Source organism: Bombina bombina, chromosome 10 (genome assembly GCF_027579735.1).
Source record: "Bombina bombina isolate aBomBom1 chromosome 10, aBomBom1.pri, whole genome shotgun sequence".
NCBI classification, from domain to species: Eukaryota; Metazoa; Chordata; class Amphibia; order Anura; family Bombinatoridae; genus Bombina; species Bombina bombina.
The window spans coordinates 23,264,176-23,280,446 of NC_069508.1; the positions used below are offsets into that span (position 1 = coordinate 23,264,176).

General features: G+C 35.5%; 1 protein-coding gene across 1 annotated transcript in view; it reads left to right on the forward strand.

Moving 5' to 3' along the window:
* Positions 1-16,271, forward strand: part of HMCN1 (hemicentin 1) — a 297,578-nt gene that overhangs the window by 112,155 nt on the left and 169,152 nt on the right. Inside the window, exons 28-29 of the mRNA XM_053693857.1 lie at positions 694-841; positions 1,444-1,570. Of these exons, the coding sequence (XP_053549832.1) occupies positions 694-841; positions 1,444-1,570 (275 nt within the window). The remainder of the gene's footprint in view (positions 1-693; positions 842-1,443; positions 1,571-16,271) is intronic.

Consider the following 16,271-nt stretch of genomic DNA (forward strand, 5'->3'; position numbering starts at 1 on the left):
GGAAGTCTATTTTAATGGGAAGATGCAGTCTTTTTGAGGGGGAACATGTAGACTATTTTCCTAAAAACATGACGTGTATTTCAGGGGGCACATGAAGTCTGTTTTACAAGGAATATAAAGGTTATTTCAAGAGGAAAAGGAAGTATATTAAGCGTGTAGCCAGAGGTCTACTGTGGAGGAACAGGGAACCTATTTGAAGAAGAGGAATTCTGAGAAATCTTGTATTAAAGGATGTGTATATTTTTTATAGTCTTAGTGCAACTCTGTCATAGGGTCTTATAACTAAGAAGATGAAATATACCTTAGATACAGGGGTGCATGATCTTGAGCGTATAAATTTAAATGACAAGCAATACTCCTAATTTTGTAAAACTTCATCTATTTCACCAAAATTCACCACAGGTAGTACTAGCAGATTACTATGATATCAAAGCTAAGAGTGCTTGCTTTCATTGACAACAAAATGTAATTATCAGAAGACTTATCTACAAACAGTTCCATAAACCATTTTTGCTTTCATCTAGAATATAATATACTCATATTTAATAGAATGATACTTAAAACTTGTATCAATGACAGCTTTTATTATAAATGGTCTTATCATACAATGCATTAGTGACACTTGAGTACATGTTTGTGCTAACTAAATTACACTGAATACAGGTGTTGTAACCAGTTATTATTTCGTTGCAGGTTGTTGAGAGTGCTACAGTCCAAATTTTGGAAAAGGGCAAAATATTAAAACTTTTTAATGCAGCCATGAAAGACTCTGGCCAATATACTTGCAGAGCCACTAATGTTGCTGGGGATTCAGAAAAGCAGTTTAATATCAACGTTCTTGGTAAGCAAAGAAGATATTAAATCAACAAAAAAGTACTATTACTTTCCTAATATAAAACAATGTATTACCATATTTATCAATGTAGTAGACTGTCTCTCCTGTTTTTTTCCCCATATCACACAAATGTATGAGGTAGAGAGGGTTATAGATAAAAAATATTTCTTCAACATTTAAATTTATGATTGGCTTATAAATATTTTTTTTTTTATATTTACGCACACGCACATTAAGCATTTTTGTGGATTTAACAAGAAAATTAAAAACATTTTTTCTTTAAATATTTTTTTTTTAAAAAACCACATAAATATAATAGCAAAGTTATATTTATCATGAATAAATTATATATAAAATTTCGGGGCACATAAAATAAAGAAAATCAGGAATTTCAGTTTAATCAAACAATATCATAATTCTGAAAATTCTTTAGTCCTTAATATGCAAACTACATTAGTTCCTCAAAGGGAGAAGTATTAAAATAAACATAAACGTGGATATTATAGTATCCAAAATTAAAATTTTGTAGCAGAGCAAGAATATTTGTAGCTATTATTTAAACTATAAAAATAATTAATTGATTCATTATTTTTTTTAATTTATTTAAGATCCTCCAACAATTGCAGATAGTAAATTAATCAGTGAAATTGTTGTAATCGCTGGAAGAGAAGCCAAGATGGAGTGCAAGGTTAAAGGATACCCATTTCCTGTGATCCAGTGGCTCAGAGAAAATAGGTAAGACTGTACAACAATTTCAGAAATGTAATGTTGTGAAGTATGAGTGCAAAACAATTATTATTATTAAATGCATTTAGAAGTTGTATTTAAATTTGTATATCAGCTTTTCTATCATAAAATAATATATTCTAACGCATTGGCTGCCAGAGAATGCTGCAGTGCATTTTGTAGATGTCTAAGGTTATAAAGAAAAGGCAGACATGATTAATTAAGCCCTTTATATTGTTTTATTTTAAAGGCACATCAAACTTAAAGTGTATTTTCCCACAGATTAATGAATGAATCAATTATATGAATTGATAAAATTAATTATTGATATTAAAACAACATTCCAAGGCCCAATTTTACATACCAAAATGTTTGGAGGTATGTGATATACAGTAATTAAAAAACAAACAAAAAAAACTTCAAATTTAATTTAACAGACTTCTTGAAGGAACATAGAACTTTAAAATCTCTATGCCCGAAAAAATAAATATATATATATATATATATATATATATATATATATATATATATATATATATATATCTTTTATGCTATACGAAAATAATGTAATATAAAAAGTCCCCTTAATACTAGTAGACTTGTACTCAATAGAAGATACATTTTTAGAGACTTTTAAGGGACATGAAACCCATAATGTTTTGTTCATGATTCAGACAGTGTTTACAATTATAGAAAAAAAATCCAATTTACTTGTATTATCAAAATAATGTCATTCTGTATCCTTTGTTGATACTGCTACAGTGAGGGGGAAAAATATTTGATCCCCTGCTGATTTTGTACGTTTGCCCACTGACAAAGAAATAATCAGTCTATCATTTTAATGGTAGGTTTATTTCAACAGTGAGAGACAGAATAACAACAACAAAAATCTAGAAAAACACATTTCAAAAAAGTTATAAATTGATTTGCATTTTAATGAGTGAAATAAATATTTTATCCCCTATCAATCAGTAAGATTTCTGCCCCAGGTGTCTTTTATACAGGTAACAAGCTGAGATTAGGAGCACTCTCTTAAAGGGAGTGCTCCTAATCTCAGTTTGTTACCTTTATAAAAGACAACTGTCCACAGAAGCAATCAATCAATCAGATTCCAAACTCTCCACCATGGCCAAGACCAAAGAGCTGTCCAAGGATGTCAGGGACAATATTGTAGACCTTCACAAGGCTGGAATGGGCTACAAGACCATCTGCAAGCAGCTTGGTGAAAAGGTGACAACAGTTGGTGCGATTATTCACAAATGGAAAAAACTCCATGCAAGATCTCACCTCATGGAGTTTTAATGATCATGAGAACGGTGAGGAATCAGCCCAAAACTACACGGGAGGATCTTGTCAATGATCTCAAGGCAGCTTGGACCATAGTCACCAAGAAAAGAATTGGTAACACACTACGCTGTGAAGGACTAAAATCCTGCAGTCCCCACAAGGTCCCCCTGTCTGAAGGTTGCCAATGAACATCTAAATGATTCAGAGGAGAACTGGGTGAAAGTGTTGTGGTCAGATGTGACCAAAATCGAGCTCTTAGGCATTAACTTAACTCGCCGTGTTTAGAGGAATGCTGCCTGTGACCCCAAGAACACCATCCCCACGGTCAAACATGGAGGTGCAAACATTATGCTTTGGGGTTGTTTTTCTGCTAAGGGGACCGGACAACTTCACTGCATCAAAGGGATGATGGATGGGGCCATGTACCTTCAAATCTTGGGTGGGAACCTCCTTCCCTCAGCCAGGGCATTGAAAATGGGTCGTGGATGGGTATTCCAGCATAACAATGAACCAAAACACACGGCCAAGCCAACAAAGGAGTGCCTCAAGAAGAAGCATATTAAGGTCCTGGAGTGGCCTAGCCAGTCTCCAGACCTTAATCCCATAGAAAATCTGTGGAGGGAGCTGAAGGTTTGAGTTGCCAAACATCAGCCTCGAAATCTTAATGACTTAAGGAGGATCTGCAAAGAGGAGTGGGACAAAATCCCTCCTGAGATGTGTATAAACCTGGTGGCCAACTACAAGAAACATCTGACCTCTGTAATTGCCAACAACGGGTTTTGAAACCAAGTACTAAGTCATGTTTTGCAAAGGGGTCAAATACTTATTTCACTCATTAAAATGCAAATCAATTTATAACTTTTTTGAAATGCGTTTTTCTGGATTTTTGTTTTTGTTATTCTGTCTCTCACTGTTCAAGTAAAGTATATCAATAATGATCCTCAGCACTCAATAGTTCACTTCGGAATGTTTATTCAGATATAATAGCAACGTTTCGGGGTCACAGCCCCTTATTCATGCTTGATACTGTTGTAATAACAAAGTGGCTTTTTAAATGTTTTCATTTTGGCGCCATCACGCCAAGAGTTGAGACTTAGCTCCCTCTAGTGGCAACCTACTAATATTACACCCATGAAAATCCTATAATTCCTATACAATTACTGTATTATTACTTACTTTTATATTTATCAATAATACAACATTCAAAGTCACTAATTAAAATTTAAAAACAGAACAGGGATGCTGCTATGATAATTAAATATACATAATTAAGGGCAGAATAGACCTTATCGTCTCCATCTTGAACGATGGGACCGACAGACCACCTATGTAGTCTATTTAATTAAGTGTCCCTGTTCCATGGTCTATATTGGGGAAACGACCCATAAGGCTAGGGACCGTATGAGCCAACATCACTCTAGAATTAAATGTGAGAACCTTGAGGCCCGCTCTCTAGACATTTCCTTGAAAAAGGACATAGTATAAGCCAACTTAGGGGGCAAATCAAAGACCATATCAAACCCAATAGGAGTGGTCCGGATAGGGAATGCCTCTCAAAACAAAAAGAAATGTGGTGGATCCACAAATTGGAAACATTGACACCTAGGAGTCTTAATAGAGATTATGACCTGTCCTGTTATTTCTAAAACATGTCATGATCTAAATGCATTTCTTTCCTTAATTATGTATATTTAATCATCATAGCAGCATCCCTGTTCTGTTTTTAAATTTTAATTAGTGACTTTGAATGTTATATTATTGATGAATATAATAGTAAGTAATAATACAGTAGTTGTATAGGAATTATAGGATGTTGATGGGTGTAATATTAGTAAGTTGCCACTAGAGGGAGCTAGGTCCCCACTCTTGGTGTGATGGCGCCAAAATGAAAACATTTAAAAAGCCACTTTGTTATTACAACAGTATCAAGCATGAATAAGGGGTTGTGACCCAGAAACGTTGCTATTATATGTGAATAAACAGCCTGAATTGAACTATTGTGTGCTGAGGATCATTATTGATATACTTGGTTTGTTTTGGGGACTTGGCAGTGTCCTCAGGTCCTTCGTGCACCCCTCCAGAATTGTGCTGTTCTCATCTTTTCTTTTTTGAGATTTTCTACTGCTGAGACACTTGCACATAGAGGATATACAAATATGCAGACTGGTAACAATGAATCACAAGGAACTGATGGCAGCATAATGTTTGCCTACACGGATATCAATGCTGCTAGGATTACGGCCCTTATGAAGGGCTCAAGGGATTTCTTAAAATCAACGCCTGGAGAAACTGCAAGTAAGGAGTACGAAGCTTTGAAATTGAAACAAATGAAATGGTAGCTACATGCTACTACATTAGCGGAATATTACAGAGTTAGAAGGATCCCGAGGGGCCTTCGAATGAGCACTTGTCCCACTCTATTGAATAACAACAAAACAAATTGCGATAAAATCAAAGCAATACTTAATAAATGTTCATATGACCTCATGGTATGGGCAGAAGAGTCATTACAGAGAGAAATGGAGATCCAGAGGACAGTATTAAAAAACGTAGAGAGGAGTTACTCACCTCCATGTCATTGGAAGACTTTGAAGAATTGGAGAAGAAGATCGATATGAAAATACAGGGTGAACAAAAAACCATCAAAGAAACTAAGAGATCAAAATTCCAGAGAGACGAGGAGAAGGCAATGTCTATCGTTGGCGTTCTGGTAGCAATAGCAACTGACGAGTGCAGGGACCCAGGGGGAGACACAGGTTTAATCCGCGCAAGGAAAAGCAGCAACGTCATGGCGATTCCAGTGCACCGAAGGCATCATCTCAAGGATCCTCCCCTTTGAAGTCAAGCAGTGACGAGGAGAACGCCAGAGCCACAGGGGGGGCCGCAAACACCATGGAAGCGGCAAATGATGTGCGCAGATCAGAGCGTAAGAAGGTGTCGAAAAAGTAATCGAGCAACACATTGCTCATAAAGAGGTGAATAAAGAGGGACATAATACAGTCATCAATACTTCAGATCACATTCTAACTGATAAAGAACTGGACCTATTAAATAAGGGACTATCATTTTGCCCATACCGTAACACAGACTTTTTTGAATTAGACAAGGATCTTCAAAAATTATACCGAAACATTAAATTAAAAGTGTGGTTTAAAAATAATCATGGTATGGATAATATTAATGTAAACACAAATGAGTGGTCTTTGCATAATCTGGGTTTACGTAAAAAAGAGTTCTTTTAACCCAAGCATAAATAATCACAGTGTAAACACATTCATTAATCTAATTCAGAATGAGGTCACACAATTCAGAAATGAGTATAAAAATAAAGATCATACAAAAATGTGGCAAAAGGGCAAACAAGTGATATTAACTAATTTTTCTAAGGGTGAGTACAATACTTTGGAAGGTTTAAAGAAAAATCACAAAGTAATCTTTAAGGGGGCGGATAAGGGAGGGGCCACTGTCCTTTTGGATAAAACTTATTATGTACAAGAGATATTGTACCAATTAGGAGATAGCAGTACCTATAAAGTACCAAAGAGTAATCCTTTGGCCAACATACAAAAGGAAATTATGGCCATTCTAAAGTGAGAATTAGATATTGGCATCATAGATAAGAAATTATTTGATTTCCTTACGTTACTTCCTTGCGCAACCCTATCTTTTATACAATCCCTAAGGTTCATAAGGACAGCCAGAAACCGCCAGGCAGGCCAATAGTCTCTAGTGTAGATTCCATCTACACCAATATCTCGAAATGTATTGATAAGATTCTTCAGCCAGAGGTGGTAAAAATGTCCAGCTATCTTAAGGACACCAATCATTTTTTAGAAAAGGCAAGAGCATTGGAGTTTCCTAGTGACAAGTACCTCTTGTTCACCATGGATGTTAGGCGTTTATACACCTCTATCAAACATGAAACCGGCATTGCCGTTGTTAAGAAAAATCTATTGGTGAACAAGAGGTACAGTCAAGAGCAGGTTGGTTTTATTGAGGAGCTACTTAGCCTTATCTTATATTGGAATTATTTCCTTTTCCAAGATCAATGGTTTGTCCAAACTAAGGGGACTGCAATGGGCTCCAAAGTGGCCCCATCATACGACAACCTCTTTATGAATGAGATAGAGGAAAGCATCCTCTATGAAAATAAGTTATTTAGACAATATGGAGCCATTTGGTGGCAGTATATTGACGATGTGTTTGGCATATGGTGGGGTGACGTGGAATCCCTCATGCAGTTTGTAGGAGATTTGAGCTCTGAGGTGAAGGACCTGGAATTTACTGTTAGTTACAGTGAGGAATCAATACCATTTTTGGACACTTGAATATTGAAGTCCGGTCATCACCTAGAGTTTGATCTTTACACTAAAGAAATCGATAAAAATAATCTTCTCAAGTACAACAGTTTCCATCAGAGATCATTAGTAGACTCATTACCCAGAAGTCAGTTTCTCAGTGTAAGTAGAATTGTAAGTAATAAGGATAGACAAATGACTAGACTTAAAGAAATGACAAAAAAATTCTCAGACAGGGGCTATCCATCTAAACTTTTGGACAATACCATAGGGGCATTATATAAAACAACAACTAAAATACCTAAAAGTAAAGATAACAGGATGGTATTTGTAAGCCAGTATAATCCGTTAAGTGAAAAGATAGCCACACTCATTCATAAGAATTGGCATATCCTTTCGGGTTACAAAAAAGATATAGCACAATTTGCGGAGCCTCCACTTATGTCCCATAAAAGGGTAAAGAGCCTTAGGGACCATCTTATAAGAACTGACATATGACCAAGTACAGAATTAAAAAGACTGTTCTAGGCAGCAAAAGAATAGGAACTTTTCTTTGTCTTAATTGCATGAGTTGCAATTCTATAATTAGGGGAGCCAATTTTCATCATCCACATAGTGGAAAGAAATATAGTATAAAAGGCTATTTCACCTGCAAGACCACCTATGTGGTCTATTTAATTAAGTGTTCTGTTCCATGGTCTATATTGGGGAAACAACCCGTAAGGCTAGAGACCACATGAGCCAACATCGCTCTAGTATTAGATGCGAGAACCTTGAGGCCCCCCTCTCTAGACATTTCCTTGTAAAAGGACATAGTATAAGCCAACTTAGGTGGCAAATCATAGACCATATCAAACCCAATAGGAGTGGTCCGGATAGGGAATGCCTCTTAAAACAAAAAGAAATGTGGTGGATCCACAAATTGGAAACATTGACACCTAGGGGTCTTAATAGAGATTATGACCTGTCCTGTTATTTCTAAAACATGTCATGATCTAAATGCATTTCTTTCCTTAATTATGTATATTTAACCATCATAGCAGCATCTCTGTTCTGTTTTTAAATTTTAATTAATGACTTTGAATGTTGTATTATTGATGAATATAATAGTAAGTAATAATACAGTAATTGTATAGGAATTATAGGATTTTCATGGGTGTAATATTAGTAAGTTGCCACTAGAGGAAGCTAGGTCTCCACTCTTGGTGTGATGGTGCCAAAATGAAAACATTTAAAAAGGTACTTTGTTATTACAACAGTATCAAGCATGAATAAGGGGCTGTGACCCCGAAACGTTGCTATTATATGTGAATAAACAGCCTGAATTGAACTATTGAGTGCTGAGGATCATTATTGATATACTTGGTTTGTTTTGGGGACTTGGCAGTGTCCTCAGGTCCTTCGTGCACCCCTCCAGAATTGTGCTGTTCTCATCTTTTCTTTTTTACAGACTGTTCAAATAAACCTACCATTAAAATTATAGACTGATCATTTCTAGACATGTGCACCGCTAAAAAATTCGGTTCGTTTTCGGTTCGGATCGATTCAGACTTTTCGAATTTCGTTTCGGATCGAATCGGATTCGGCAAAATTTGAATAAATTCGTTTCGGATTTATTCGGATCCGAATAAATTCGTTTCGGATTTATTCGGATTCGGCTGAATTCGGTTCTATTCCGTTCCGAAATTCGGTATGTTTTTAGTACACTAACACCCATTTAGTACACTAAGTCACTAACACCCATAAACTACCTATGAACCACTAAACCGAGGCCCCCCCACATCGCAAACCCTATAATAACATTATTTAACCCCTAATCTGCCGATCGGATATCGCCGCAACCTACATTATAGCTATTAACCCCTAATTTGCTGTCCCTAACACCGCCGACCCCTACATTATAGTTATTAACCCCTAATCTGCCTCCCCCAACGTCGCCGCAATCTAACTACAAGTATTAACCCCTAATCTGCCGACCCGATATCGCCGCCGCCTACATTATAGCTATTAACCCCTAATCTGCTGTCCCTAACACCGCCGACCCCTACATTATAGTTATTAACCCCTAATCTGCCTCCCCCCAACGTCGCCACAATCTAACTACAAGTATTAACCCCTAATCTGCCGACCCGATATCGCCGCCGCCTACATTATAGCTATTAACCCCTAATCTGCTGTCCCTAACACCGCCGACCCCTACATTATAGTTATTAACCCCTAATCTGCCCCCCCCAACGTCGCCGCAATCTAACTACAAGTATTAACCCCTAATCTGCCGACCGCAAATCGCCGCAACTATAATAAATGTATTAACCCCTAAACCGCCGCACTCCCGCCTCGCAAACACTATAATACATTTTATTAACCCCTAATCTGCCCTCCCTAACATCGCCGCCACCTACCTACAATTATTAACCCCTAATCTCCCGCCCCCAACGTCGCCGCTACTATAATAAGGTTATTAACCCCTAAACCTAAGTCTAACCCTAACACTAACACCCCCTAACTTAAATATAATTTAAATAAAACGAAATACGTTTACTATAGTTAAATAAATGAATCCTATTTAAAACTAAAGACTTACCTGTAAAATAAACCCTAAGATAGCTGCAATATAACTAATAGTTACATTGTAGCTATTTTAGGATTTATTTTTATTTTACAGGCAACTTTGTATTTATTTTAACTAGGTACAATAGTTATTAAATAGTTAATAACTATTTAATAACTACCTAGCTAAAATAAATACAAATTTACCTGTAAAATAAATCCTAACCTAAGTTACAATTACACCTAACACTACACTATCATTAAATTAACTAAATAAATGAATCATATTTAAAACAAAATACTTACCTGTAAAATAAACCCTAATATAGCTGCAATATAACTAATAGTTACATTGTAGCTATTTTAGCATTTATATTTATTTTACAGGCAACTTTGTATTTATTTTAACTAGGTACAAAAGCTATTAAATAGTTATTGACTAATTAATAGCTACCTTGTTAAAATAATTACAAAATTACCTGTAAAATAAATCCTAACCTAAGTTACAATTAAACCTAACACTACACTGTCATTAAATAAATTAACTACAAGTACCTACAATTATCTACAATTAAATAAACTAAAGTACAAAACCCCCCCACTAAATTACAAAAAAAAACAAACACTAAATTACAAAAAATAAAAAATATTACAAGAATTTTAAACTAATTACACCTAATCAAAGCCCCCCAAAATAAAAAAAATGCCCTACCCTATACTAAATTACAAAAGCTAACAGCTCTATTACCTTACCAGCCCTGAACAGGGCCCTTTGCGGGGCATGCCCCAAAGAAAACAGCTCTTTTGCCTGTAAAAAAAAAACACAATCCCCCCCCCCACATTACAACCCACCACCCACATACCCCTACTCTAACCCAAACCCCCCTTAAATAAACCTAACACTACCCCCCTGAAGATCTCCCTACCTTGAGTCGTGTTCACCCAGCCGGGCCGAAGTCTTCATCCGATGGGGCAGAAGAGGACATCCAGACCGGCAGAAGTCTTCATCCAAGCAGGGCAAGAAGAGGTCTTCCATCCATCATACAAGTACCAAAATACAAACAAACACTAAATTACAAAAAATAATAAAATATTACAATAATTTTAAACTAATTACACCTAATCTAAGCCCCCTACTAGCTATTAATATAGCTTCAATATAACTAATAGTTACATTGTAGCTATTTTAGGATTTATATTTATTTTACAGGCAACTTTGTATTTATTTTAACTAGGTACAATAGCTATTAAATAGTTAATAACTATTTAATAACTACCTAGCTAAAATAAATACAAATTTACCTGTAAAATAAATCATAACCTAAGTTACAATTACACCTAACACTACACTATCATTAAATTAACTAAATAAATGAATCCTATATAAAACTAAAGACTTACCTGTAATATAAACCCTAATATAGCTGCAATATAACTAATAGTTACATTGTAGCTATTTTAGCATTTATATTTATTGTACAGGCAACTTTGTATTTATTTTAACTAGGTTCAATAGCTATTAAATAGTTATTGACTATTTAATAGCTACCTAGTTAAAATAATTACAAAATTACCTGTAAAATAAATCCTAACCTAAGTTACAATTAAACCTAACACTACACTATCATTAAATAAATTAACTACAAGTACCTACAATTAAATACAATTAAAAAAACTAAACTAAAGTACAAAAACCCCCCCACTAAATTACAAAAAATAAAAAAATATTACAAGAATTTTAAACTAATTACACCTAATCTAAGCCCCCTAATAAAATAACAAAGCCCCCCAAAATAAAAAAAAATGCCCTACCCTATACTAAATTACAAAAGTTAACAGCTCTATTACCTTACCAGCCCTGAACAGGGCCTTTTGCGGGGCATGCCCCAAAGAAAACAGCTCTTTTGCCTGTAAAAAAAAACACAATACCCCCCCCCCCACATTACAACCCACCACCCACATACCCCTACTCTAACCCAAACCCCCCATAAATAAACCTAACACGACCCCCCTGAAGATCTCCCTACCTTGAGTCGTGTTCACCCAGCCGGGCCGAAGTCTTCATCCGATGGGGCAGAAGAGGACATCCAGACCGGCAGAAGTCTTCATCCAAGCGGGGCAAGAAGAGGTCTTCCATCCATCAGAAAAGTACAAAAAAACAAACAAACACTAAATTAGCAAGAATAATAAAATATTACAATAATTTTAAAATAATTACACCTAATCTAAGCCCCCTACTAGCTATTAATATAGCTTCAATATAACTAATAGTTACATTGTAGCTATTTTAGGATTTATATTTATTTTACAGGCAACTTTGTATTTATTTTAACTAGGTACAATAGCTATTAAATAGTTAATAACTACCTAACTAAAATAAATACAAATTTACCTGTAAAATAAACCCTAACCTAAGTTACAATTACACCTAACACTACACTGTCATTAAATTAACTAAATAAATAAATCCTATATAAAACTAAATACTTACCTGTAAAATAAACCCTAATATAGCTACAATATAACTAATAGTTACATTGTAGCTATTTTAGCATTTATATTTATTTTACAGGCAACTTTGTATTTATTTTAACTAGGTACAATAGCTATTAAATAGATATTTACTGTTTAATAGCTACCTAGTTAAAATAATTACAAAATTACCTGTAAAATAAATCCTAACCTAAGTTACTATTAAACCTAACACTACACTGTCATTAAATAAATTAACTACAAGTACCTACAATTAAATACAATGAAATAAACTAAACTAAAGTACAAAAAAAACAAACACTAAATTACAAAAAATAAAAAAAATTACAAGAATTTTAAACTAATTACACCTAATCTAAGCCCCCTAATAAAATAACAAAGCCCCCCAAAATAAAAAAAATGCCCTACCCTATACTAAATTACAAAAGTAATCAGCTCTATTACCTTACCAGCCCTGAACAGGGCCTTTTGCGGGGCATGCCCCAAAGAAAACAGCTCTTTTGCCTGTAAAAAAAAACACAATACGCCCCCCCCCACATTACAACCCACCACCCACATACCCCTAATCTAACCCAAACCCCCCTTAAATAAACCTAACACTACCCCACTGAAGATCTCCCTACCGTGTCTTCACCCAGCGGGCCGAAGTCTTCATCCGATGGGGCAGAAGAGGACATCCAGACCGGCAGAAGTCTTCATCCAAGCGGGGCAAGAAGAGGTCTTCCATCCATCAGAAGTCTTGATCCAGGCGGCATCTTCTCTGTTCATCCATCCGGAGCGGAGCGGCAGCATCCTGAAGACATCCCACGCAGAGCATCCTCTTCTTTCTTGATCCGACGACTAGGTGACTGTACCTTTAAGTGACGTCATCCAAGATGGCGTCCCTTGAATTCCGATTGGCTGATAGGATTCTATCAGCCAATCGGAATTAAGGTAGGAAAAATCTGATTGGCTGATTCAATCAGCCAATCAGATTCAAGTTCAATCCGATTGGCTGATCCAATCAGCCAATCAGATTGAGCTCGCATTCTATTGGCTGATCGGAACAACCAATAGAATGCGAGGTCAATCTGATTGGCTGATTCCATCAGCCAATTGGATTGAACTTGAATCTGATTGGCTGATTAAATCAGCCAATCAGATTTTTCCTACCTTAATTCCGATTGGCTGATAGAATCCTATCAGCCAATCGGAATTCAAGGGACCCCATCTTGGATGACGTCACTTAAAGGTACAGTCACCTAGTCGTCGGATCAAAAAAGAAGAGGATGCTCTGCGTGGGATGTCTTCAGGATGCTGCCGCTCCGCTCCGGATGGATGAACAGAGAAGATGCCGCCTGGATCAAGACTTCTGATGGATGGAAGACCTCTTCTTGCCCCGCTTGGATGAAGACTTCTGCCGGTCTGGATGTCCTCTTCTGCCCGATCGGATGAAGACTTCGGCCCGCTGGGTGAAGACACGGTAGATAGATCTTCAGGGGGGTAGTGTTAGGTTTATTTAAGGGGGGTTTGGGTTAGAGTAGGGGTATGTGGGTGGTGGGTTGTAATGTGGGGGGGGTATTGTGTTTTTTTTTACAGGCAAAAGAGCTGTTTTCTTTGGGGCATGCCCCGCAAAGGGCCCTGTTCAGGGCTGGTAAGGTAATAGAGCTGATTACTTTTGTAATTTAGTATAGGGTAGGGCATTTTTTTATTTTGGGGGGCTTTGTTATTTTATTAGGGGGCTTAGATTAGGTGTAATTAGTTTAAAATTCTTGTAATTTTTTTTATTTTTTGTAATTTAGTGTTTGTTTTTTTTGTACTTTAGTTTAGTTTATTTCATTGTATTTAATTGTAGGTACTTGTAGTTAATTTATTTAATGATAGTGTAGTGTTAGGTTTAATAGTAACTTAGGTTAGGATTTATTTTACAGGTAATTTTGTAATTATTTTAACTAGGTAGCTATTAATTAGTCAATAACTATTTAATAGCTATTGTACCTAGTTAAAATAAATACAAAGTTGCCTGTAAAATAAATATAAATGCTAAAATAGCTACAATGTAACTATTAGTTATATTGTAGCTATATTAGGGTTTATTTTACAGGTAAGTATTTAGTTTTATATAGGATTAATTTATTTAGTTAATTTAATGACAGTGTAGTGTTAGGTGTAATTGTAACTTAGGTTAGGGTTTATTTTACAGGTAAATTTGTATTTATTTTAGCTAGGTAGTTATTAACTATTTAATAGCTATTGTACCTAGTTAAAATAAATACAAAGTTGCCTGTAAAATAAATATAAATCCTAAAATAGCTACAATGTAACTATTAGTTATATTGTAGCTATATTAATAGCTAGTAGGGGGCTTAGATTAGGTGTAATTAGTTTAAAATGGTTGTAATATTTTATTATTCTTGCTAATTTAGTGTTTGTTTGTTTTTTTGTACTTTTCTGATGGATGGAAGACCTCTTCTTGCCCCGCTTGGATGAAGACTTCTGCCGGTCTGGATGTCCTCTTCTGCCCCATCGGATGAAGACTTCGGCCCGGCTGGGTGAACACGACTCAAGGTAGGGAGATCTTCAGGGGGGTAGTGTTAGGTTTATTTAAGGGGGGTTTGGGTTAGAGTAGGGGTATGTGGGTGGTGGGTTGTAATGTGGGGGGGGGGATTGTGTTTTTTTTTTACAGGCAAAAGAGCTGTTTTCTTTGGGGCATGCCCCGCAAAGGGCCCTGTTCAGGGCTGGTAAGGTAATAGAGCTGTTAACTTTTGTAATTTAGTATAGGTTAGGGCATTTTTTTTATTTTGGGGGGCTTTGTTATTTTATTAGGGGGCTTAGATTAGGTGTAATTAGTTTAAAATTCTTGTAATATTTTTTTATTTTTTGTAATTTAGTGGGGGGGGGGGTTTGTACTTTAGTTTAGTTTTTTTAATTGTATTTAATTGTAGGTACTTGTAGTTAATTTATTTAATGATAGTGTAGTGTTAGGTTTAATTGTAACTTAGGTTAGGATTTATTTTACAGGTAATTTTGTAATTATTTTAACTAGGTAGCTATTAAATAGTCAATATCTATTTAATAGCTATTGAACCTAGTTAAAATGAATACAAAGTTGCCTGTACAATAAATATAAATGCTAAAATAGCTACAATCTAACTATTAGTTATATTGCAGCTATATTAGGGTTTATTTTACAGGTAAGTCTTTAGTTTTATATAGGATTCATTTATTTAGTTAATTTAATGATAGTGTAGTGTTAGGTGTAATTGTAACTTAGGTTATGATTTATTTTACAGGTAAATTTGTATTTATTTTAGCTAGGTAGTTATTAAATAGTTATTAACTATTTAATAACTATTGTACCTAGTTAAAATAAATACAAAGTTGCCTGTAAAATACATATAAATCCTAAAATAGCTACAATGTAACTATTAGTTATATTGAAGCTATATTAATAGCTAGTAGGGGGCTTAGATTAGGTGTAATTCGTTTAAAATTATTGTAATATTTTATTATTTTTGGTAATTTAGTGTTTGTTTGTATTTTGGTACTTGTATGATGGATGGAAGACCTCTTCTTGCCCCGCTTGGATGAAGACTTCTGCCGGTCTGGATGTCCTCTTCTGCCCCATCGGATGAAGACTTCGGCCCGGCTGGGTGAACACGACTCAAGGTAGGGAGATCTTCAGGGGGGTAGTGTTAGGTTTATTTAAGGGGGGTTTGGGTTAGAGTAGGGGTATGTGGGTGGTGGGTTGTAATGTGGGGGGGGGATTGTGTTTTTTTTTTACAGGCAAAATAGCTGTTTTCTTTGGGGCATGCCCCGCAAAGGGCCCTGTTCAGGGCTGGTAAGGTAATAGAGCTGTTAACTTTTGTAATTTAGTATAGGGTAGGGCATTTTTTTATTTTGGGGGGCTTTGTTATTTTATTAGGGGGCTTAGATTAGGTGTAATTAGTTTAAAATTCTTGTAATATTTTTTTATTTTTTGTAATTTAGTGGTTTTTTATTTTTAGTAATTTAGTGGGGGGGTTTTGTACTTTAGTTTATTTTATTGTAGATAATTGTAGGTACTTGTAGTTAATTTATTTAATGACAGTGTAACTATTGTA